The following is a 27,517-nucleotide window of genomic DNA, read 5'->3' as shown; positions in this document are numbered from 1 at the left end:
ATTATAGAAGATTAAAGGAGTTGATATATGTAGGATAGACAATTTAATGCCACCTGAATATATGCTACCTGTTTTTCCACAGTCCACAGACTGGTTTTCTTAACCTACACACTCACACACACACACACACCTGCACTTCTGCTTCACTATAATTCCTAACTCCAGAAATACAGAAACTCAGGCTCATGAATATAAAATTAAATTATAGGACCCAAAATCGCAGAACATTTCCTTAGAAATAACAGGAGTTCAAGTTTAAAAATGAGGAAATGAAGAAAGAGAGGTTTAGTATATCTATCCCAAAGGTATAAAGCAATTTAGTAGCAATGATTGTTTTAAACTCCAGGGCTCCAGACTAACCGGCTGTCTTATCCACAGAAAACCCTGTAGAGATGGCTTAGCCTCTGAATGTACTTATCAAGGCCCAGGAACCGGGAGTAACTTTCCCAATACCCTGCAGAGTTAATGTCAGGACCCAGACCAGATGGCAGCAGTATTACATGTGATTCCCAGTGCTACCCGAGTTTTCTTTTACCATTGGACAAGAATTCTACGTACTGCTCTGGAATACAAGAGCACAGACTTACAGGGGGCAAATGTGTAAAACAGTACTTGAACATGCTTTCTTTCTTCCACCCTAGACCTCATCGATGACAACCACCCACTGAATTTGGGCCGATAATCTACTTTCACAAAGAACTCCTAATCACCCCACTCCTATCTGTCATTTTCCCTTCTGATTGACAAATATAATTTCATCTATCCAGATTAGAATCTCATGATATATTTCTATCTTGTTTACAAGTACCAGAGTCCTATATAATATGCTAGACTGACTGACTATTTGAGGCAATAGGCAATCTCTGCACATCCTTCTTATCTTCTGCAAGTTGAGTGCATGCTGACATGCAGCAGGCTCTCAGGAACTGCTTATGTGTTGTGTGGGACTCTAAATGATCCTTTACATATGTATGGGGTCATTCATTTCTTCATTGCCCTCGAAAGGCAAATTCCACCCAGCAGAGGATCTGCCTGTTTTTATATCACCATATTCCAAGTTCCTTCTAAAACAGTTCTGGGTACGAAATAGGTACTCAGAAAATAATGATTAAATAAATGAATAATTCATTAAACCAAACCTTATTCAGCAACGCCAAAGTATCATGCACTGTCCTAGATATTTACATGTCCCAGAAATATTCTGAACACCTGGATTATCCACCTCCCTCTATTAAAGTACAACCCATTCAGCAACCAAAGGAACTGGCCCTTGGAGGATTATTGATAAGTGATATTTGAATTATTGGACACTAGAAGGATTCCTAGGACCCTACATCTGTCCTTCAGTTGTACACTCTTTGCCTAGGGAGAGATACCCCAAAATATAGAATTGTAGCTATAGGTAAATTCTATAACATAGATAGATAAAAAGGAAATTTGAAAATATAGAAGCAACTATTTCTTAGCCTTGCCTGAGTTTGTCCTCAGAGAACATGATTTCTGACTTCTATGCAGCCTCTGATTTAAAAGATGGAATGATGGAGGAATCGTTAGGAGCAAAGGTCTGGACACACTTGCACTCACCCTCGGCCACATCATCGTCCACGGTCAACTTGAGGCTCTTTCCTCTCCGCACCACCCGAACGGTGTGCCACTCGTTGTCGTTGAGCTTCTGCCCTGCATACAGGGTCTCGGGTCCTTTGCCTGAGGATGGTGGTGAGGACCAGAGTCAGAACCAGTTCTCCAAGTAGTGCTCACAGCATTAGGGTGTCAAAGCCACACTGGTGCACATGACCCCGTAATATTCAAGGGATTGTGTCCCTCCCCCAGATCCAAGAGGATCCTCCTTAATAGTCCCCAGAAGCAAAAGTCTCCATTCTAACTGAAAGGACAATCACAAAGGAATAAAAGAAATAAGTGCCCTCCTTTGTAGATACAAGGCGTTACAATACCAATGGCTCTAGGAGATGATTCACAGGAATCAATAGTCAGCCATCATTTGTTTCTCAAAGTCTTAGAATCCAAATGAATTTCTTGAAGATACAGGAAATTCATCACAAATGTTTTCAGAATCATTTGGTGATTTAGGCATAATACACCAGTCTGGCTTCTAGAGAATATCGATTGGATGAGAAAAGAATTCCATAATATATGCTGCCTTAACATGGCATTTCCATTAACCACAAGGTCGCATCAGAAGTCAGTGACCACAGAAATCACCAAGGTAAACAGCACAATAGAAATAATGTCAAGGCTCCCCCCGACCCCGTTCATTATAAATAATGCTCCTGAAGGGAATGTGAGGGCCCTGGAATTATCTCATTGTTCATCCTCCTCCAAAAAGATCTAAAGACTTACAATATGAAATAACATAAAATTCAAAGATGATCCTTTTAGGTCAAGAGAATGTTTCCAATAAGGAAAAGAATAAACTAAGTTGTCTCAAGAGATCCATGTTCAAGATACTCAAGATGAAATTCAAGTGCACACCATGAAGAATCAGGGGCAATAGACAATTATGCAAAAGATGGAGACACGGAGGCATTAAAACAATCCAGTCAGCAAGGAGAAAAACTGTCATGTTACATGAGAATGTGTGTCATCACTAAACTGAGATAGAAATTTACAAAGAATATTGCCTAGAATCAGAGGACTTAGACCAAGTTTCCTCTTTCTAAGTGGATAACTGAGCCCATATAGAAAGATACTGATTAAATATTTCTGAATTAATAAATCAACATGCAGAAAGTCCTATCTCTGAAAGTGATTTAAACGCAGAACATATAAACAGTCAATATTTCTCTACAGATATCATGTATCTGAGATACTTTGGCTGAGTTTATCTGCTCTACCATATGCTAAGCACAGGACCAGACACATAGTGGGTGTTTTAATTAGTGCTTTTTGAATACTTAATGCACACATAGGGGTCTTTGTAATCATTAATAAAACTCAATATATTTTTATCTAAGTAATTTTGGAAGCTTTATATACCCAGAACTGTTTTAGAAGGAACTTGGAATATGGTGATATAAAAACAGGCAGATCCTCTGCTGGGTGGAATTTGCCTTTCGAGGGCAACGAAGAAATGAATGACCCCATACATATGTAAAGGAACATTTAGAGTCCCACACAACACATTCCCCCATTCTTCTACCCTAAAGACTGAAGGTATTATATACTATTTAGGAAAGAAAAAAAAGAGTATCTCCTGCTCTAGGTAATTTTCAATTGATCCTTTCAATTTTGAGTAATGAGTATTTGTACTTTTGCTGGTTATTAGGATTGTGGTACTATTTGAAACTTGGGGAAAATTATTTTCCAAAAATAATTAATTAATTAATTAATTAACAGAAATTTTAAAATGAAAAAAATTATTTTAAGTACAATGTATTACAACTAGTAATTTACATTCAATTTTTTTCAAGTGCAATCCAAATTGACAAGAATTCTAAGCATTCAGTGAAGAAATGTAGAGAGGACCCAATGTACCCAAAACTGGATACAGATGACATGAAATCATTCAAGGAATCTTAGGGGGAAATAATTCTATAATAAACCATTTTGTAGTCAACCTCAGCTTCCCTTACTTTATGAGAATGTTTATCTTTAATATCACCTAAAATTTAAAACTTATCAAAATATTTTTCCTACATTTCAACTTATTAAGGAACACTGTGCAGAATCTCTTTAAATTCAAGTCTAAGACTGATGTAACAGTTGCCTTTACAACTGCAAACCAAGAGGGCATTGGAAGAAAATGGACCACATCATGTGGTTGCTTTATAACAAGAACAGATGTTCTCAGAACAAACAAATCTGCCTTTGTGTTTTTATGTTTTTATTCTCTTTGTTCTACATGCAAATGTTTGAATAGAAAAGAAGAAAGTAAAGAAGGCTGAAGAGACTATTGGCTATGGTGACAGAACTGTTACAGATACAGGCTATTTAGAACATCTCTTCCAAGATAGCATCTGTTCTTCAGGCAATCTTTTGCACATCACTTAATTTTTATGATTAGGGACAAGATAAGAGGGAGAATAATGAACACAAACACCATCAGTTTGGGGACACTACTATATAAGTATCATATTAGCTAGAGTTGTAAAACAAGTTTTGCCTCTGTCAGGCATGTTTTAAATGATGCTAACATTGTACAGGCACTTGACACATACAGTATTCTGGGAATGTCCATGGAGTCAGATTTAAACAAGTATTTAACAGTCTTCTAAAACAAATTTTTGACTCTAAAACTTTAATATGTGATGGTCTTTGACCAAACATGCAAAAAAAAAATTACTACTAGTTACATTCTATACCTCCAAACACCAATAATGCTCTTCAAGAGTAGGAGAAACAGCCATGCCTATCTTACTGAAATGGAAGGCAATATTACTCAGTATTTATTTTCAAACAATAAGCAAATAAATTTCAGTGAGCTTTTGTAAGACTCCCAGTATCTACAAGAACAGAATTAACATTTATCCTTAATCAAGCCAAAAGCTCAATTCTTCCTACCAGAGGAAAAATGATTTTTACATTCAGTAGGAAATCCAGGCAAATAGAAGGAATAAAACTGATCTGTGACCCAGAATGAAACTGGTTTGGTAAGTGATAAAAGAGGTGAACCCAGTTGATGGCTGAAGCACACAACCTGCTACATTTTCAGAGTGGAAGGATTCAGTCCAGGGAAGACATCCCTGGAAGATTTGAGCAAAAAGCCAGTGAAGCAGCATCAGTGGAACAATGAAAATAAGAAGTTCTCCTTGTGAATTCAGGCACAAGAAAACACTTAGATTCTCTTTAGACTGATGGGTTTAATTTCAGTTTCCCAGGAAATGATACTCATACTAGGTAATAAAGAAGCAAAATCACAGATGATGATTTTAAGATGCAGAAGTTTGTAGGTGGAATGTTGAATTCTTTAAGGTTGTAGAACCAAGAACCTTGACAGCATCCTTGGAGAAATACATGGAACCACTCAATCCAGCCTGGTTGAAACCCAAGCAGCGCCATCTTGTGTCTCCAAGAAGGCGGTCTAATTCCCCAATGAATAGAACATGGACAAGATTATTTCCTTGACTAACCCCAAGAGCTCTATGAAAGTCCTACTTCCTTAAGAATCCAGAAATAATAATAAAATCAAAATGAAACGTTCTTGAGAAAAGTTTACTTTGAGAGAAAAATCATTACTGATTACTTGGAGGAAGATAAAAGATTTTGAGCAGATTTTTCCTTCTTTGGGCTGATAGGAAATGGGAATATACGGTAAAAATTATATTTGAGCATTTCTAAATGCACATACCTTCACGAGATGGATTTTGGATTTTAATTATTTCTAACCTATTTAGACTTTTTGAAAGGAGACTGATCATATTACATGAATTTGCTATTCCCCCCAGGAGCAATAGAACCAGCAAAACTGTAAGTTACACCTATTATACGTTTGTTTGTCAATATATTTCTAAGACCTGACAAAACCAACTAAAATCAGATGATTTTGCTCATATGCAGGAAGTAGAAATTCCTTCCATCTGCCATAAGGTTGTTTCCAAAAGTGGCCAGTGAATATTCAGAAACTTCCTCGCTTGGGTAGGGATAGGGCAGGAGAGGGGGGACACCTGGAGTATAATCATTTTGCCTTACCTTAACATCTTTTTATTTGTGCAAAAGGGGAAAAAGAGCAGTAACTTGATTTCCCTTTAAACTGTTTCACATGAAGCAAAATTTCAACAATGTATAAAAAAATTACATACAAATGATACAGTAAATAGATGCTCAGAGATTTAAAGAACAGCAAAGATATTTATAAAGAGAAAACTTACCTTTATTTCCACCTGCACCCGCCAGTAGACTATTTGAACTGTGACTTGCATTTTACTAAGTCCATAGCACCATAAATTTTAATAGGTACCCTCCCCAGAGACAACAGATCAGATGAGGAAAAGCAGGGGTGGGAGGAAAAAGAGCAGGGCTAAAGGAGGAAGAGGAAGACAAGGAGGTGGGAAGAAAACTTTTCATTCTCTGCCCACAAAATTTTAGGTTCTAGTTGCTTTCTTTGAATTCATTACCCAGAAGTGTTGAGTTTGATTTGAATAGACTTTTTTTTTTTTTACAAACATATTTTTAAAGATATGTTTTCATTATTTATAATGCTTGTTTGGCTAAGCACCTCAACTAGATTATTTCATTCTCACTGGAGTCCTCTGGTGGCAAAAAGTACTAATGTTTCCTACAACAGGGGTGGAAGGCACCATGAGTCTTTGGAGGGTCTTGTACTGAGTCTCCCAGTCAGTGTGAAAAAGACCAGAGACCTGGTTACTCAGCCTGAGCACATGCAGCCTCCTGGAGACCCTGCTTCTGTTTGAAACTCACTAAAAACACCACCACTATTTATTAGGGCTGAATAAGAAACTAGCCGTTGAGATGACACATGTAACATGCCACTACAGACTGCCCAGCCCCCTCCCTGTGGCTCAGCCTCCCCAGGTCTTCTAGAGTACAGAGAGCACTCTTACCCACCTGTGGCAGGATGTGACTGAGACTGTCTACTCATGTATTTAAAACAGGGCAATTGAGCATGATTTGGGGAACAACAGACAAAAAGATAAACAGGAGAGGTGCCTGCCCTTCTGAATTTATAGTCTAGTGTGGGGTGAGGAAATATGAAGGGTAAGACACAAATTAAGGAATGTGACATAAGTATAGATAGTGTTGCCTTCTAGGAGGAAAATAAAACAGGGTATTTAAGAAAAAGCAGTTGGGGTATGAAGTGGGGATAGGAAATGGGCTACTTTATAGAATTTTCTGGAAAGGGATCTCTGAACTGACTTCTCTAATCAATGTGAGTACCTGGCTGGGTGGAGAGCTATTAAAGGAGGTGGTCAGAGAAGAGTTCTCTGAGGAAGTACATTATAGAGGAACCAAACATGCAAATACCTGAGGCTGTGGGGACAGCAGGAGCATGCCACAATGAGCTCGGCATGATGGAGAAATAAAAAGAAGCACCTTATGGCCAGAGTCTGTGCCCCAGGCAGAGACTGGGAGCAAGAAAAGTGGCAATGTAGGCAGAGGGCAGATCACTTGAGGTCCCAGATGACTTAGTACAGAACCTGAATGCTGTTCTAAAGGCAACTACAATCTCTTGGAAGGTTTACGCAAGGGAATCATATGACCTGGCTTAAGTTTTAAAAATCACTCTGGCTCTTCTGGGTTTATTGGACCAAAAGAGGCCAATAACAGAAACAGGGAGATCTATTAGGAGGCTGTTAAAGGCAGGAGGTGAAAGTGATTTTAAAAGTACAGCAGTAGCAATGGTAAGATTTGGAGTATATTTTAGAAGCAGAATGAACTGCACTTGGAGACTGTTTTGAGAGGTGGATTTGGAATGGGAGAGGGAACAGGAGAGGGAGGAAAAGACAGAAATCAATTTTGACTTCTAGGTTTTAGTCTGAGCACCAGGGTAGATATAGGAAAACTCAACAAGAAAGGGAAAGATTCCAGAAAATGTAAGGCACTATTGATCCTATCAGCCAAGGGAGTTTAATTCTGTTACTGTGTCTTTTCTATCCAACATCAGTCACAGTTCATGCCAGCTCCAGGCAACTTCCTGCAGCTGAGACGTGTGAGTCTTAGATTCACTGCTCACCTGATTTTCATAATACAGTGTTAATTTGTGCCTTTGGCCTGCATTGTCCAGAGATGACATTGATGACACTGGATTGCTGCTAACTTCCTCCTCCCCTGGCTTCCTTTCCCTCTCCTTCCCTTCCTTTCTACTTTAGTTCTCAGGCACTCTAGACCATGCCTTAGAACTAGAACAAGGAGTGCCCCTACAATAACTAAGCTAACCCTGGCAACCCATTCCAAAGGATCTCTAAATTGTGATCACAGTAAAAATGAACCTATTCATCCCAGCTAAGAAAAAGGAGCATCTCAATTTTGAAATGGAGTGAATCTGGGGAGACATATTTCCAAAGAAATAAATGGCTCCACCAGAGATGAGAAGGAAACTTGCCCCCAATTTACTGCCCAACCTCTACCTTAAGCCATAAATTTCCAGCATGCTCAGCAGTGGTGCACTGAGGGCAGTCTCAAGATTTCTTGCAATGATCTCTCTCCATGAAGCCACTTTTTAAGAGATGAGGGCAATTTGCTCAGGGATCAGAATGAAAATCCTCTTTTATAGATATTTTTTCTACACCTATTTAGAAGAAAACATCTTTAATATAAGAGAGCTTGTCCCACTTTTGCTATCGTATGATCATATATACATGGTATGATACCAATTAGACCTTACTGATGATTTAAGATACTCTAGTGCTTTAGGTCTTTCTATGTGATCTTTTTTTTTATTATCACTAAAGACAGATTTCAAAGCTGAAGGAGGTTGAACCAAAGAAATTCCAACAAGGACAAGTTCTAGAATCTTCCACCCTACAACCTCCCAATAACTTTCCAACTTAAGTCTGTTTCCTTGTGAAGTGACTCCTTTGTTCAAGAAGAAAGAATACACATACATGCACACACATACACACACACACACACACACACACACACATATCTATATATAAGTTATGAATGGAAAGACCTAGTAAATACTTAATTTTCTCCCTTGTATTGCAGGTTTGGTTTGTTTGCATGAACTTCTACACCCTTCAAGGAGAATATGCTACCTTTGTAATCTCCAACCACTAAGCATAGTACTTTGCACCAAGAAGGTGCTCTGTGTATTAGAAACAAATGCACACAAACACAGAAACCAACTATTTTTAGCAAAAGGATAGATTGGATGAATCCAGAAAAGTATTCAATACAGTTATAAACACATGTAAATTAATTGATAAGTGAATCCTGAGAAATAGATGAATAAATTAATGACAGCAAATTTGTTGAGTGTGGAAGAAGAAACGGGAAGGGGAGCAGAGGAGAGTTACATGGTGCATTTTGGTAATAGAATTAGTCAAATTTGGAGTTCAAATACACCAGATATCTTAAAAGAAAATAACTTGCTACTTTTTCTTTTAAGTATATATTTAAAAGAAGAAAATGCAGCTTTCTTAGAAACTAAGCAAGGAGTGACAGTAACATGCACAGCTGCTTTGCACATATGATCTTATTTAGTTTTATGAAGCTGGTATATTACACCCCAGTGCTATAAACCAAGGGAAAGAGCAAGTTCTGCAACTTCCAGGTCACACAATAATGTGTGGTCACACAGTCAGTCTGTCTGCAAACAGTCCTCATTGTGCCCTGTTGCCTCTCCACCTTTAAGCCCCTAGGTTGTCCAGTCTAAGAATGTGAGAACAGTAAGGTGAGACTGGAAAAAACAAAGAGAAAATGGAAGAATATTGCTAGGCATTAAATAGAAAATCTAATTTTGGGGTGTTAATGAAGAGTAGGACATGGTCTGGTTTTGTTCTTAATGTATTTGCAAGACTAGGATATAGGCTTAGCATATGGGACCTATTAATAAATCCAAAAGAAGTTAAATGTGTATGTTCGAAACAAAAGTGAATGTTTTAAAATACTGCCATATTTGTGTGCACATGTGTCAGATGCTTTTGATGTCTGGCATCACGTCCCTACAGTCAACCTCAGATTTCAGACACAGCAGCAGGTGATAGTTACTGCGAGCTCAGGCACAATCTGATGGTCCGTCATCTCCAACGGCCATCCCACAGGCTTTCTGTAGGTGAAGGCACCTGTCCTGCCTGCATGAAAGAGCAACCCAGAAGTGAGGGCAGGGGCCACAGGAGAGATTGGCAAAGAATTGGGGGAGGGATAAGTACGCCAACTTCTGTGTTTTAGGTATGCAATTCTCAAGGGCACTCACTAGAACACCTCCAACCCCCACTTCTTCAGTGCTCACTATAGAAATCTTGGGGATGGGCCAGTACATCCGTGCGTCTTCCTGAACTGCTCACTCTCTCTCCTCTTACACTCGTGATTTTAGAGTCCACTCCGAAATATAGACCCAAGGCTTTGTCTCTCATTCTGCTCTCAAGGTAAATTAAATTAAGATCACTGTCACAACACTGTTTCCCATGCAGAAACTCAAATGTTACAATAATCCTAGTAACATCAATTGCTAGAATGAGATTGTGTGTGTGTGTGTGTGTGTGTGTGTGTGTGTGTGTGTTGTTAGGGATGGAACCCAGCACTTTGCACAAGGTAGGCAAGAGCTCTAACACTGAGTTACACCCTCAGCCCTAGGATAAGATTCAGAGAGATTAAGTGATTTGCAAAAGGTCACAAAGCCACTAAATTGTTCTGGAAATAAAATTCAGAATATAGGCTTCCTGACTCCAGGATGATGTTCTTCCCATTCATCTATATATTAGCTGCCTGAAGTTGATGAAGTCCACATGGACAGAGGAAAGTAATGTGATATTAGCATTCAGTGCATAATGCGGGGTGAGGTTCTGTGGTTGTGCATTACCTCTAACTGATCAACTCCTGAGGTTGTGAGGAAGTGGCCTAGGTCTCTGAGGGCAATCATAGGGCTCTCCACTGTGAACCATGCAGGACTTCTGAGAACATGTGGTGACCATTGTTCTTAAATAGCTTAGGTCTATTCAAGATAGAGGTTAAGAGATAATGGTCTCTTTACCCACAGCCCCTTCAGGCTCTGTATATATCTAAACAATTACCACTTTCTGAAAAGAGAACTCTATTTTCAGTACAAAAATAAAATCAGTTCATTTGGTAAATATTCCAGGGCAAATAGTTCTGTGAAGACGGCATTTCCATATCAATCCTCGTGTTCCAGAATCTCCTTTCCTCAACAGATATACTAAACTTGAAGCAAGAATGGGAAAAGACAGATATTTGCACCCTGCCTCTTTGGAATGATAACGACATGGCCTATGGGTTTATAAACTTGATGACACTAACTGATCACCCACTGTGGACAGAGGCAGTTGCTGCATGAAATCATTTTCTCACCTGGATAGACTCTTATCTTCTTAATAGTTGGCTTAAGCACCTGGGTTATCCAGGAGACTGGATTAGCAGAAATATTACTCTTTTCTGGTCCTAGTTCACTAAAGGATGATTTTTCTCCTTTATAAAATAATGTGTATGAAGGTTTAAAAAGAAATTATAGCTCTTCATCTCACTAGAAATATCATCTCTTTATAGTACCCACTAAAATAAAACTTGCAAGACAGCACATAGAAAAATTTAAACCAGAACATTAACCAAACTACATCAAGAATGTTTTAATTCAAATGTATTTGTCTCCTTTTCATACTGAAATGCAACTGACTCAAAGGCAGCAAGTGTGGCCATAGGGAAGGTATGCCAACCAGCTACCTAGGCAAACATGGCTAATTTCCATGTGCTGTCCTTGTCTCTTTGTGCAAAGGTGTGAGCACAGTATAGAGGTAAACTTCAGGTTGTTGACTGTTTTATTCATGTACCCTAAATTCCTCAATAAACCAGGGTCATCCAGCAGAAGAAAACTCTTCTTATTAAAGAGGGTAAAATATCACCCCACTGCAGGGTTACAGTAAAGAAGATCAGTTTAATAGTACAGGAGCAGACTGTAGATCTTGCTTAGTGGAAGATCATGTACTGAGCATGTATGAAGCCCTGGGATTTAATCCACAGCATCACTCACACACACACACACACACACACACACACACACACATACACACACACATGCAGGGGCTGCTTTGTAGGCATTGTGGAAGGTTCTGGGATTGTAACCATTAAAAAGACATACTACTGCTCTCAAGGGATTCACAGTCCACTGGGGGGATTGCACAAACACCAACTGAGCAGGAGCAATGGGGATAGAGGTGCCTGGCTAATGGAGACTTGGTCCATCTGTAAGCCTGAGCCATCAACTCTCCTTTTCTCTTCACATTTTCATTTAGGATTACATAGAAACTGTAAATCATCGGCCAAGACATACATTTCTGCATCCTTTTCAGCTCTTAACAGTTAACATATGCACACTGGATTCTCAAAGTTGAAAAGTGAATGAATAATTGTAGTTTCTTATACTTGCATTAGATCCTTTTAAAACTAGAAAATATGCACAACTTACTGAGCACTGGTCATAGTCACCTTTCTGGGTGATTTATGTACGATCTCATTTATTACTCACATGAACCCCACAAGGATGTCATAATTAGTTGTACTTTTTTTTTAACAATGTTTTCTGTTGCATCCAATCCATCCTTCCTAACAGGTTCTTCCTTTCTGAAGAATTTTATTTCCTAGCTCATTATGTCAAGCATTTTGTGTGACTTGCTTCATAGTCAAAAACATGTAAGCAGAAAAAGTTGGGTCACTTAGAAGAGTTCTCTTTATACTGTGTCACAAATCTACAATGTCAGAGATTGGGGTGGCTTCTTAAGTCAGGTTCCAGAAATGAAGAGAACATGAAATAGCTCTGCAGCAGAATTACGATGAATATTAATCTAGGAGGAAACACATCTCTGCTTTTTTCAAGTGCTGGGATTTCAGGGAGGTATTTATCACTGCAGCATAACCAAACTGATACATAGGTCATATTAATGTCAATATTGTACATTTGAGGAAACTAAGACAAAAAGAAGTCCAGTTAATTGTCAGAGGTCACATAAGTAATAATTGGAAATTGAACCTAAAAGAGGCAAAGATTAAACCTCACAATGAAATAGTCTGTACATGACCCACAGGATAAAGAATATAAACTATTAAATCAATGTATACAATAGATAGAACTGTAATTTCTGAATGTACAGGAGATGAAAAAAGGCAGAGAAGAAAAAAAGGCTAAAAATTGGGAGAAGAGAGAAACCTACAAAGAAAATGACAGGGGAGAAAGAGATTAAGAGAAATCTGATTATTTGTCAAATTGCTCAGAGTTCAGTCTCCTGGAAAAATAAAACTCTGAAGATTTTTATCATTAAAATGCTTCCAGAGCATAGAACAAATACCACAAAAATGTTTAGAAGCATGTACTTTGGAAACAATCTAGTTACTTTTTCACTAATAAAGTCCTCTGGGATCTACACAGGACAAGTGACACAAGTCATTCATGGAAGCAGAGGATGCCATCTATATGGTTGGTCTTTCCATAAGTTTTCAAAATTTTCAGACTTTCAAAGAGTAATTTAGGGCAGTGTTTCTCACATGTCAGAAGAAACATATATGGATAATGTTGAGATTTTGGATTCTAGAGCTCCAGTCTCAGGAGGTTTGACTCAGAAGATCTGAGATGAACTCTATGAAATGTCCCATTAATAAGATCCCACATATTCCTGAAGCAGATTGCATTCATTTCCTGGGGTTGCTGCAGCAAAGACACATAGATTTGGTGGCTTATGATAAGAGAAACGTATTTCTCACTGCTCTGGAGGTCAGAATCTGAATTCAAGGTGTCAACCAGGACATGAAGGCTCAAGGTACTAGAGTCTTTCCTTGCCACTTCCTACTTTTTGGTGGCTTTTGACAATGCTTGGTGTTCCTTGGCATGTAGCTGCAACACTCCAATCTCCATCTTTGCCTTAACATGGCATCCTCCTCTGTGTGTCCTCTTCTCATGAGGACACCAGGCATTTCAGTAAGTCTCACTCTAATACAGCATGAGGTCCTCTTAACTGACATTTGCAAAGACCCTGCTTCCAAATAAGGTGACATTCTGAGGTTCCAGGTGGACAGGAGTGTTTAGGGAACACCATCCAATCCACCATATGGTGTTTTTCAGACCATACTTTGGAAAAATACTTCATTTTACTGAAGTAGGTTCTAAGGTCCTACATCTTAGAAGGAATTTCCCATGGTCATATAAGTAGAATCTGGTCCTGACTCCCACTCCAGAAATCTTTTTACTGTCAACTGTTGCCTGTGGTGCTACTGGAGAATTTCATTGTCCTTGATTTTTGAAGCCAGAAGTGAAAATATCACTTTTAAATACTTTTGGTCTGTATCCCAGAAGAAATTAAGACAAGAGTTTTATTGAGTTCCACTCCACTGACAAATATTCACTCAAGTTTCCCACATTGGATACTTCTGAAATAGACTTGATCATTTTCTATTATCCTATAGTAGTTCTACTTCTTTCCCACCCAACCTGTAACTCACAGGAAAACTCTTGAACTTATCATCACCATCTCCTATTCTCTCACCCTTGACTCCCTGATAAAGCACCCCTCAAGGATTATCTCAAGGTTTGATAAATTGCTTCTTCAGTTATCTATATTCCTAACTATATTTGAGGTACCTTGAAAACTGGAGTAAAACTTCCATCTCTACATCTATGTACTCAGGGGATACTTGTTGAATGAAGGAATGAAATCACTTCCTTACATCCAAAAACTTAAACAAAGCTTTCCTACCATTACCCAAGTAAGGATTCTCAACCTAAGACTCAATTTTTCTCTCACATCCTCTTCCTTCTTTGGAATATTAATAATCTTCTACCCTCAGATGTCTCTGTAAGCTCTTCCCTTTAGGTACCCTCAAATTTCACCCATTCATAGAAGCCCTCCTCTTCACAGAGCCTCTCCTGCCTGGCTTACTCTCTTCATTTCCAGTGACACTGTGGAGTGGTCCACAGCAGGGAACTCATCCTCCCAGAATCCACTTGCTCTCAGTTGCTACTACTGGGCATTGCTCTCTCCTGCCCTCCTAAGTCACCCCAACAATATTTCAGCAGTTAGTTCTTCTCTTTACTTCTCTACACTAATAGTAGTACTCTGAAAATTGCCAAAGCCTTCCAGTCCTTTCTGTCACCATTAAAGTTCAGCCACCACTCCCAACATCAGTGCCATGGGTTTCCCACATTTTTAATCTTTCATATGAAGCTCCCACTCCTGCCTCTCCTTCTGCTCATTATTTAATTCTAGTGTTCCTCAAAGTTCCATCTTCTGTTTTCTTCCTTTTCACATCATTACTCCCTAAACCACCCATCACAAGACATCAACTATAATTTGATCTTTGATTTATCTTTTGCAACCTGTTTCTTTCCTCAACTCTATTTTGGTATTTAAAACTTTTCCAGGTTATTTCCTAGACACCTTTATTTAGACAGCCTGCTCTGTCCTCCAGTATCTCACTTAATATCATTCCCTCAAGATATTCTGTTAATTTTTCTCTTTATATGCTACTGGGACTTTATATGCTACTCCCATTGTATATTTGGCAGATTGCTAGGTCTAAATCCTACTTGGAAAAAAATGATTTCAAATGCATAATTCAGTGAACTGCAGTCAACTTGCTATTGCTAATTTCCAAACCTTTCATATCTAACATGAGAACCAGAGTTTCTCCAGTCCTGGATCACTCATTGTGGTTCCTGTGTTTAGAAGCAGAGGCTCAGTTTTAAGATAGAAAGAAGTGAAACAAGGGTGCTTCTAGTCAAAGGAAAGAGTAGAATGAATCAAGAATGGGACTTAGCAAGCTTGAAGATTGGTGGGGAGGAGGAAGGAGCATTCTGAGGAGATCAATTGGGAGGCAGTTTTAAAGGGTTTGAAGTGTATGTGGTAGGTCCACTCTTGAAGGAAATAGCTTTATGTAACCTGTTGGGTCAATTCACCTTGGAGAAGCTCACACATTGGCTACAGAGCCTATATTCTGAATTTCTGTGCTCTATTGGCTCCTCAGAGCACTATCTACTAACGTGAACTATTACCACCAAACCCAACATTAGTCCACTGTGGATAGAACACAACCTCAGTTTTTTCCATACTCTGACCCAGAAGCAAGTTTTTTCCAATTTTCTGAAACCTCCTCTCTTTTTTCTAATAGTAGGTCTTTTGAATGCAAACTCTAAAATAGGATCCTCATCCATATCAGAGAATTGGACAGTCCCAGAGATGGCACAGAGATGCCACCTTCTTGATTCATGATGAATGTGTCCATGACAGGTAGGACTTCAGACAAGGGCTATGTGACCAGTGCTACTTCTGAGGAACAAAAGGGAAGGTTTGGGAAAACAACCTGGTAAAGGAACTAGAGGTGCTTCTTTGAACCAATACTCAGGTTAAGGGAGGGAAAATTTATATATCAGGGTATTTGGTTATGCAGTGAGTTCATATTGACTGAACTAGTTAATGTCTAGGGGAACTCAGTATCCACCAGTGAGATTCAAGGTAGGCCATCCTTGTATTTACAACCTATCTCCCCTTGATTTTGAATTGATGCTGGCTGAGAACTTCATGAAGCCAAATCTGATCTGAGACCTAGATAAGATAAACACTCAACCTGTATTTATATGAATGTATATAAAAGTAGCTTATGGACATTTCAACTGAAATTCAAATTGGGAATCAACCAATATCCTCTAATACAAAAAGAGGGAGAGAAGAACATTATGTGCTTCTTGCATCTAAGTATCCTGTTTGAGGCCGTTCCTTAAGAACCATAATCCTAGCAACCATTCATGCAATATGGTGAACTGATATAGCACCTTTAGAACCAGAAGGACAAGTTCTAATATGCAGCATGGAACACAGTGCCCAACAGATTAGCAATATTTGTTATTACAAAAACATCAGTGATAAAAAATTTTAGTAATAAGAATAAATGGTAGATTGGAGGGGAGGAGTTCAAAGGAATGAATGATGGGGAATTAATATCCATAGAACTGAATTTCAAGATGACAAGTGAAAAAATCCTTACTCTAAGAACAAATATCACTCAATGGTTACACAGTAACATTCATTTATTTGTTATTAAATATTCATTAACTCAATAACTCATCAAATGACTATTGCTCATTTATAACATGCTTAACTTTGGCTAATAGCTGGATAAAGTTATCATCCTGGATCAAAGTTCCTTAGAGTCTAATGAAGGAGATAGTCATGTAGGTGATGTTATACAGTGTTTTAAGTATTCTAATAGTAGTGTGCACTCTTTATAGCTTAGGAACATAGTGAGAAGGAATACATGTGTGCACATGGTTTGGGGTGGGAAGAGATAGTGGTATTGGAATAATACTTTATAGACACAGCAAGATTACTCTCCTCCAGGGATGAGCAGGATCTAGTGATCCAGGTAGATGAGACAAGGAAGAACACTCCCTGCCATGACTAAGAAAGCCCAGCAAGCTTGGGGATGGTGAGAAGTTCTACTTGGTACAAAGTGGAGGGAATTTTGAAGAGAGGTAGGAGATGAGCCTAGAAAAGAAGCCAAGGTCTTGGTACACTGTTCTAAATCTTCTGGTCTCCCCTACTTCTCTTTGCCTTTTGCTCTGTGCTTTAAACTGATTTAAGGAACCACACAGGTTTGCATCTCAATTTGGACTATGAGCCTCTCCGCTCTGTGACCTCTGGGGCAGCCTGTTTGTACTTGGACTGTCATGTGATTTCCCACATGCTACCAAGAAGGACACAATCAAATTATTATTGTCTTAGAAAACAAGTCACTCTGGCCCTTTAGGTATAAATCTTACAAGCTGAGGAGTGAGGTTGGGGTCAGAGAAACCAACTCCTGCCAGCCTCATCCAGTCAAAGATATGCAATGTACATTTCTCAAGGGAGGTTTAGATAAGAGCTAAGAGCTCCAGGCATGCACAGGAGAAAACTGTCCTGGGGAACTGAATTCTTTACTGTTAAACCGAAATAAATTTACGAAATTCCCCACGCTCAATGTGATAACTGCCTAGAGGTAATAAACCCTAATGTCAAACAAAGAAAGGTTGATATTTCTGCATGTCCACCTAGGATTATCTACTAGTCCTGGAGCCCTGGAGTTTGCGGAGATAACGGGCCACTAGGATTATAACACAGTTTATAATCTCTCATGAAGACCCTCAGGGTGCCCTTAAGAAATAGAAACCAGTACATTAAAAACACCAGGTGGAAAATAGGTGTATGATAATTCAAATGCCTCATGATCCATAGTGAGCCACCAGGATTTGAGAGAACACAGGATTTTAAACAAGCCAGACCTGGTTTCAAATTTCTGCTCCAGTAGGTAATAGCTACATGACCCTGGACAAGTGCCTAAATTTCTCTCAACCTCAGTCCAAGTTGCAAAATGAGGTACAGAGAGGGATAATTAACATAGGAAAATTGTCTAGTACACAGTCTCCTCTACATTTGCCCTTTCCATATTCAATTCCATGTACATTGATAAAGGAATAATTAGCAACTCCTATTCTGGCTATTTCAACAGTCTACCTGGATGCCAGTAATAATTGATTGTCCAAATGTAACTGTTTTTTCTATTTCTTTAGTGTCTGGTTTACACCAATGTTCACATTCCTTCAAGTAACTTAATAAAAATGCTATGTTGCTAAGGATGATTCCCTAGAGATAAGCAATGGGGTCATTTGGATTTTAAGCAGTCAGGTTTAGGAGAAATTCCAGAAAATTCTACTCTCAAGGGAAACTTGCTTGACCATGAGTTTTAGGCTGTCTTATATAAGCTTACAAAATTCCAGTAACAGTGAACTCAACCTTAATACCACTGTATAAAGTCAGAGTCATTTTTAAGGTACTATGAGGTGGAGAATTTCCCAGTGATAGCTTCCCTTCTAATTTTGTTATATTCTCACATGACATCTTTCTATTTCTCATTTTTCATTCATTCTTTTTAAAAATCATATATTTTTTCAACCTAACTGAATAATCCTATTAGTGTTAGATTTTGAAAATGGGAACATGAATTTGGGAGGCTATTATCATGCCATGAGCAATTTAGATGGGTAATTTGCCCAAACAATAAAATTGAACAGTCCTATTTCTCTTCTATTATAAAGGAATATTTTCTTAGATGGTTCCCTGCTGTTTCAAAGAGTGATGCAAGCAAAGAAGAATGTTTTAACAGTAGCAGCAGCATCTCCTACAAGTATAGGGTTGGTCAATTTACATGCCGCTAATATGTTGCCTGAATAAATGCACATATCTCCAAAATATTTATGAAATGAACCTTCAAAATGGAGATCATAGGAACTCGGGAAATTTAGAAGGTGCCTTGAAGATGACTGACTTCTTGAACCCTTCTATGTCTTAGATGAAGGACCTAAGTTATGGGGTCAAATTTTTAGAACTAGCAACAGAATGGGAATTCCAGATTCTGGGATATAATTTTAGTGACCTTAAAAGACACAAAAAATTCTTCAGGCTAACAGGCCAAGCCCATGAGGCACTTGGTATTGAATGTTATATATAATGTCTTCTTTTAAATTGAACTACAATTGACATATGATAAGCTACTTATTTTTTTAAAGTATATAATTTGATAAGTTTAGATAGGTGGATAGACTCATGAAACCATCACAAAAGTCAAAATGAGGAATATATAAATCACTCACCAAAGTTTCCTAGTGTCACTTTGTTATCCCTTCCTCTGTACCCTCTCCAGGCAACCAATGGTCTGTTTTCAGCTGTCTACTCTAGATGAAACAAACGAGGGGGTTTGGAGAAACAGAAACACACACACACACACACACACACACACACACACACACACACACTGATGACCTCTATTTTAAATATCCCCTGAATATTTCTTTCTTTGGGGGAAAAAAAAATAATTAAAAAAGTCAGGACAGAAAGGACTTTTCTTTTCTTTTCTTTTTTTCTTTTTTGGTACCAGGATTGAACTCAGGGGCACTCTACTACTGAGCCACATCCCCACACCTATTTTGTATTTTATTTAGAGACAGGGTCTCACTGACTTGCTTAGTGTTCTGCTTTTGCTAATGCTGACTTTGAACTTGTGATCCTCCTGCCTCAGCCTCCTGAGCCACTACTGCTTTTCGATTGTAACAAAATAACAACAAAAACCTCAAAACAAAAATCCTGAATTTGAGATGTTGGTGGCATATACACCCAGAAATGTCCAGATAATCAGAAATATGTACATAGGATTCCAGAGTCAGCAGGGACAGTATTAGACATATATTTCAAATGCACACATTCATAGCCCTTTGAATCTAAGGAAATGGATTTTCATTGATCACTGTCACTTACAAACTGCCACAAGCTCTCAATGATATCATGAGCTGTGTCATGGAAGCCAGGTTTGAAAGTTCTCGAATTCTAATCATAATTCAGTACCTGTGTCTGATACCTTTCCCATGTGCCCTTGAGCCAATTTCTTGGGCCCAGAGAAGCACATTGAAGAAAATCAATAATTAAGTCCATTATCTTCTCAAATCACACTTGGGTCTCCACCTTCAGGGAGACCTGTTGTGTGCCCAGGGGCCTGAAGGAGAGACACCACTAGGTGAACTGGAGAGGCAGTAGGTTTGCCGTCTCCTCAGGGGAATGGTTTCCTCTCCAGAAAGAATGCTCTGACTGGGCCAAGGGACTGGGCCATGTTTTAGACCACGTGTCCAAGGCTACCCCCTGGATTCTCTTTACATATGTCCCCTCTGCTCTTTCACACACATCTGTTGGAGCTTGAAACATGGCTTGGAAACTGAGCGTTTGGTAAGTTCTGTATATTTAAAAATACCTAATAAGTATTTAAAGAATAAACAATATAAATAGACTGCAAAGTGATTATAAATTTAACAAGTCTCTATTCCAGAGTCAGAAGTTCAGAGTTCAGTGTTCCAATTTTTTTTTTTTCATTGATTTGTTTTTTTCTTTTTCTCTGCTGCCCTCCTGTGTTCTTTTCTCAAATAGCACTTGATTTACAAGACAACTAAAGTAAACTCAAATAGTGACTCTTTGAAAGAGTAAAATGGCCCTATTACAATATCCCAATCCTCAGGATGTTTCAACAGATAAATGCATTTCTATGCAAATAGTAGGTATTTTAAAATGGTTGAAGATGATTGAAGACAACTCTAGACATTTAGTCCATTGACTACCAGAGAGTAGATACTCAAAAAGTAAAAAAAAAAAAAAAAAAGGCAAAGAAAACTTGTGAAATGACTAAGGATCCATTAGAATTAAATGCAGTCAAGTAGGAAAGTTCATTATGTCTTTCTGGCATATTCTATCATATGTATATTAAATGTACATAACATTTCCAAAATGCTTTATTATCTTGGATTATCTTGAACCTAATTTATAAACTATAACGATAACTATAAAAAAAAGTCTTCCATTGATTTTTTTTATTTATTCTTTCATTCAAATGTCTATCAGCCTTGAACTATGAGCCACAATCTGTTTTAAGTGCCAGGAAGTCAAAAAGGATGGCACAACTTCTCCTCCAAGGAAACACACAGTCTAGTCATGGAGACATTAAAGTGGCCCCACCACATCAGCATCAGATGAAACCCACTTTAAAAGAGATATGCGTTGTGCATCATTGGATCATCAAAGAGGGTCAAAAAACCCTTGAAGACCTCTACTTATACATCCCTTGACTATTCCTTTCTTATGGGGAAAAAAAACTAATTAAAAAAGTCAGAACAGAAAGAGCCTTGTTTCTAATTATAAGAAAAACAACAAAAAATGGCAAATAATCATTCTAAATTTGAGAAAATTTGAATAAAAAAATTCCAGCTACAAACACTGGAATTGCCTGTAAAATACCTTCTTGCTCCATGCCTAGATTCAGAGTCCCTGCAGGATGTGTGGGTATCTCATATTTATACAATCCAAAACCTTCGAGAACTCTACCACAGAGATGGTAGCCCAGTTTTTAAACTGAATCCCTGATCTCTTCCTTATATTGGTTTCTACCGCATTAACCAGTTAAAAAAGGAGAAGTCTAGAAGAAATATGTAAAATACCTTTCCCACTCTCCTAAGCACAGGGGAGATAGAGCTGGACATTAAGAAGTAATGACAAATGCTCCCTCTATGCCTGAGTGGGTAGCAGAGCATGCTAGAGATGCCAAGTCCAAACACCACATCTTGGCCACATTGCACAAAGGTGCCCATTTCTTTTTGCCCACCCTCAAGATCCTTATCCACTTCCCAGCTGCCTTACACCTCATTGTGACAGCATTCTTTCCGTGGGAATGGCATTATCTAGGGACCTTGGAATATTTTATCCATTGCAATCAGATTCCCATATTGGGTACTTCAGTCATGCTTATTAAACCTCATCCTTCAGGATTCTTCTAGATCAAACTCAGAAGTTGGATTGCTTTTCAAAGATTCTTGAGCTAAAATCTAAGTCAATGGACTATCATCTCTTTGAGGATGGAGACTTGCCTTTCCTTGTTCCCTAACATATAACTTAGAAATAAGAGGAGTTCAAAAATACTATTGAATTAACCTGAACCCAGTGGGGACTACAAACTCCTCCTCTTGCCGGAGTCCTAGAGTGACCTCTCCCATTTCTACCTAATACCCAACTTTACACTCTTCCTTCTCCTCAAATGGTTTCCTTGGTTCCCAGCATCATGATCTCTTTCTGCTCCAAGAATTGACTCTTGAACTTCGTAATTCTGAGACAATCTCCCATCACCTGATTACAATATTGCGTTCCTCTTCTCCTTGGAATTACAGCAACACCAGAACCTTTGGGGTGCTTTTATCATGATAAAGAGAACAGTTTTCTCAGAGTTGAGCACTGACCTTGGGTTCTACTTCCACTTCTGCCACTTCAAGTAAAGCACTGAACACTATTTGGGTCTTGACCTATGAAGAGTACTACTAGCACTACTAGTACTACTGCAGAGCCTTCAAAGCACTTAATGGATGCTGGTTTCCATCTGATCAACCTCATCCATTTTCTTAATATCACAAAATCCTGTGGTCACTATATGCAAACTAATTATGTCCTTGTTTTTATTTTTCTCTTATTTTCTTATTTAACGTTCTAAGGACAGTGGCCATTATTTATTTATGATAGGATAAGTATTAGTATTTTAGACATTCCACTGTGATTGATTCTTTAGATCATTTCTCCCAACAACCGATTCATTCACCCAAGTCTGTTTGACAACCCATGATCTTGACTTGTTCAAATGCAAACCTCATTAGTTCCATATCCAAATAATCTGAAAACTCACAAGAGGTGATGAATTCTGCCTTACAGTGAAGGCTACCTTAAAAATTAGATAAGTTCAAGCTGTGAATCAATGACAGGGTAAAAGTCAAAACTCTGTGTATGTGATTTGTGGGAAGAATGTCATCATCCTATGCCCTTGATCTTACTTATGAAAATATTTTCCTTTAACCACTTTAAATGGGTCATCAAAATGCCTCTCCCCTTTTTTTTCTTGATACTCAACTCACAAGTTATGAATTGCCCAGTTTTGACATTATTTTCTATGCAGGGCATTTAAAAAAATTCTAAACATGGTATGCGCTGGAGCTCTGTGACCACCTGGTAATGCAAGAGCATCACCAGGATCTGTTGCTATAAACCAAAGTATTTACTGTGCCTTTCCTTCTGAAGCCATGGGGACAGGCAGTTAGTGTAGAAATAGGGGATCCAGGCAAATCGAGGAAATGGAGGCCACAAAAGCCATCAGCATCTGGAAGTTAGAGACTGCCCCTAGGAGAATGGAATGTCAAGGATCTCTGGAGTCCATTGATTACCAAATGTACCTGCCCTCCTCAAGGACTATAGGCAGGGAACTGCTAATTAATGCCCCCTGGGCCCTTACCTGCCTGAATCATTTTGGCCCTCCCCCTGCCATCTGCTGCTCACCTTTTTTGCTATGTCACAGGCAACTCCTGGACTGGGCCTAGTCACTTAGGCAGGAAGGAGAGATAAGGGAGGAGAGAACAGAACTAAGGAGACCCTACTCTATAAGAGTTGCAGGGCACAGCTCACTTATCTGGGACTCTAGAACATCATCCATGGTCCCCTTCTCCCTCCGGGGAGAAGTCTGTATTACTACCTTTAAATAAAACCTGCTTAATATGCTTGCCTTGGCGTGCTTCCCTAGTGTTCAAACTTCAACATTAGAGGAAGCAGAACTTATCACCAGTAAATGGCGGTATCACTTCCATCACCAATATACCATGTATGATGGTAAGAGCTTTAGATGAAGAATGCTTTGGCTTAAATGCTGGCTCTCCATCTGGCAGTTGAATGCCTTAGTTAACTTACATACCTTCTTTGAGCTTTGAGATTCTCATTGCAAAACTTCCACTATGTAGAATAAGTATCAAAAAATCCGCTTCTTTCTTTCTTCCCTGCCTCAGCTTAAATGAGTGCTTTGCCCTTCTTGGTGTGGCAATAGCACTTTGTACTATAATATATATGTTTCCACATCTGTCTCCCCCACCCAAATTGAGAACAGGGACCAAGCTTTTAAAACATTTGTCTTAATTACTGAGTATATACAGAGAATGTCTGGGACACAATAGAAACTTAATAAATGCTTGTTAAACTATTCCTTCCTAACATACCATGTTATATTTGAGCACAGGCACTACCAATGGAATTTTTCAAAATTTTATCAAAGCTCTAAAAAACCATTTACCTGTCACCTTTGTGTGCCAGGAGCATGAATTTTCATGCTAATCCACTTTACTTCTATTCATGATCTTCTCTCTCACTGCCTGTATCAGACCATCCACTTAGGCATGGGAAGCCTGTTTTTATGCTACTAGCTTAGATTCTTCTTAATATCTTTCTCCTCTGCTGACACAGTTATAACTTATAGGCCAGCAGGAACTCAAAGAGTTTTAACTTCAAAGAGAGTAAACAAGTGTGAGAAAGCTGCCAGGATTTTTAAATTCTGCAAGTATCTATAACTGTTCATACCATCTATTTAGAAAAGATTTATATAGATGGGCATTAGTAAAAAAAAAAAAAAAAAAAAAAAAAAAATGAAAGCTAACACTCATTGAACACTCACAACGACCCAATAGCACTTCACACATCTAGACTCATCTCTGAGAGACAAATTCCAGCCCTAAGTTATGTAACAGTTTGGTCCACCTTTTTGGCACTGTGGCCCACCTTGAGCATGGGCAGGCAGGTTGCACTGATCAAGGAACACACTCAGGTACAGAGACCTCAGGTACAGAGACCCAGCTTTGCAAACTTTCCATAGGTAACCTCAACACAGGCTGAGGGGACACAAGCGGGGTAAGAACCTACAGCATTCATTAGGATGCCTTTAACCATTTAAGCTATTCTGCAGAGGGGAAAGCACACAAAGATAAGTCTGCATGCACCAAAGAAATAACTCAGTTTCTCACTGCATAGGAAATTCCAGCCACCAAGTTCCTAAGAAATCAATGATATGATGATCCTGGCCTTACAGATGAGGAATCAGAGGTACAGGCAGCTTAAGTAACACACACACGATTGTGTAATTTATAAGCAACATAGGCAGAGATTCAGTTCAAGAGCCCAAGGTCTAAAAAGTTCACTCATTTGAAATAATGATATTATGGAGAGTGTGATATGCCAAAGCTGCCCTGCTCTTTTGGCCAAGCTACTTTGGTTTCAATGGGTACTGCCTTCTCAGATAGCAGGAGACACAAACCTTTTGCTCTTAAAACCTCCCCACAATGTCTACCTAAAGCAGCCTCGCAATTTCCATGTCAGAGAAGAGCCTAGAGCATGGAGGAGACTTGGGAACAGTGTTCCAGAGCCCCAGGGACTGTGTGACATAGGAAATGTATTCTCAGTGGCATCAGGAAGGTGGGCTCTGTGAGGAAAGGAGCTGAGTCTATCTGCCAATGGGCACTCAACAATGCACCTGGCACATCGTCAGACTTTGGAAAATTTAAGCAATTCCATATTAGCAAAAGTGATTGATTTGGAGTCAGAAAGAGCTAAGTTCAAATTTCACCTCTTCCAGTACTAACTCTGTGATCTTTGGAATTTCCTCAACTACATAAGGGGAACTATAATAAATGTAATCTTAACATTTATTAAACACTCCCTATGTAAGCAAAATAATTTTTGCATGATTTGATTATCCATTACCTTATTACTTCTTCCACTGAAGGGTGACTATTATTATACCGTTCTCAGAGATGAAGAAATTGAAATTTTTGAAGCATATGTCACTTTCATAAAGTCACACAGTTGGGAAATTAAGGCACCTGTACTGCTAACATGGATGATATTTATTGATCTCTTTGGAGGGCTTTTCCAAGGCCCAGTCTGGTACTTGGCAGACAGAGAAGGTTCAAAATGGAAGCTGTGAGTGAGTCCATTTGTACAGCCCCTTTCAGTGAGGATGTTTGCACACTGCAGTTCAGTTTAAAGCCATCTCTCAAAATTGCACCAAGGCCCTCTGTCAATAACCCTTTCAGAGGCACCTGCGGAGGGCTTGGCCAAAAGCACTGACCTACATCAGGTGTGTAGGAGGTGAATCATCACATTTGGCATTAAATTTTCACATTTTCCAGCTTAGCACATGTGTAAATCAATTTCCTATAGGAGGATTCTTTGGCAATTACATTTCTACCTGGCTACAGTTAAACCTTTGTTTCCTTCATACAGTCATGTGCATACAAGAAGTACATAATCAGTGTTCCCACTAGCCCGATGCACCTGGTGCATACATCCTTTATCACTAGAAACCACTACAGAAACTTACTTCATTTTATAACCTTTTCTGCTTTAAACTCCATAGGTAGCTTAACAATTGATTTCTAGACAGACTTTCACAGCTTCTGGGGATATTATCTCTGTTTGTTGGAATCTTTCTTCATTTAGAAGACAACCAAAGAAGTCCTGAAATGACTTTGAACTTGCCAGTATGCTCAAATAAATCAACTGATTAGAAACACAACTCTCTGTCCTGGAGTCTTACTGCTATTAGAATTAAGAAAATGAAGCATTGCTAAAGCTGCAGGCTCTGAACTTTTTAAAAAGGGCACTTCTGTTTTCCTGTAAGTACTTGAATGCAAATGTGTACCTGTAAGTACTTGAATGCAAATGTGTGCCTCAATCTCCCTTATTTCTGAGACTAACCTAGGCAATTACCTGTGAATTGCCTATGAGCAACATCTAATTTTAACAAGTGTTATTCGACTTCCAGGTAGTACATGAAATTTTGTTGTCCAGTACAAAAACTTTTTAAGTTTTTTTATTTACATTCTATAGAATGATGCATTTTACTGCATCACTGTTTTTGGAATTCAACACAATTAAAAGGCTAAAAATTGTACAGTAGACTGCTAAGGAAAAGGTATGCTATCATCAAGAAGACAAGACAGGAAGTTCTTGAGTACAGCTTGAGTTCAGTGGAAATGCTTTTTCTATCCTTATAATAAGCCACGAAGAAAGCTAGCAGAACAGAGTTAAAGCCTTGGCTCTGGGTCAGATGGGCCCAGGTCACGTCCTAGCGTCTGTAGTTTCTATCTATGTGATCTTAGGGATACCCCTTATCCTCTCTTCATCAGTTTTTAAAACTGGGGCTCATGATATTAATCTTACATGCTCATTTGAGGACTACTTCACATGAAAACTAGCACCTATCAAACGAAACCCATAATAATTGTAGCCATTATATCCATATTCAATAAAGATCTTAATAATGCACTTAAATACCTTCAAAGATCTTTACTGAGATGTGGCACAATTAATATGAAAAGCCAGAAGGAGTTGGCTGGTGACACAGTGACAATCTGGTCAGGGGTTTCCACTAGTGCTTCTATTCTAACAGCACCTCTCAGCTGAGGTTTTTTTTGGGTGCTGGGGATCGAACCCAGGGCCTTGTGCTTACAAGGCAAGCA

General features: G+C 38.8%; 1 protein-coding gene across 10 annotated transcripts in view; it reads right to left on the bottom strand.

Moving 5' to 3' along the window:
- The window catches only part of Nrxn3 (neurexin 3), a 1,546,128-nt gene that overhangs the window by 808,867 nt on the left and 709,744 nt on the right, over positions 1–27,517 (bottom strand). For all 10 annotated transcript variants that reach the window (XR_007107214.1, XR_007107215.1, XR_007107216.1 and 7 more), the window contains one exon: positions 1,585–1,704. Coding sequence is in view for 6 of the 10 variants with exons in the window: in XM_047541186.1 (XP_047397142.1) it covers positions 1,585–1,704 (120 nt within the window). In the remaining 4 variants the exon portion in view is untranslated. The remainder of the gene's footprint in view (positions 1–1,584; positions 1,705–27,517) is intronic.

Source organism: Sciurus carolinensis, chromosome 2 (assembly GCF_902686445.1).
Source record: "Sciurus carolinensis chromosome 2, mSciCar1.2, whole genome shotgun sequence".
Lineage (NCBI taxonomy): Eukaryota > Metazoa > Chordata > Mammalia > Rodentia > Sciuridae > Sciurus > Sciurus carolinensis.
This window is presented reverse-complemented; position numbering and strand designations above follow the sequence as displayed.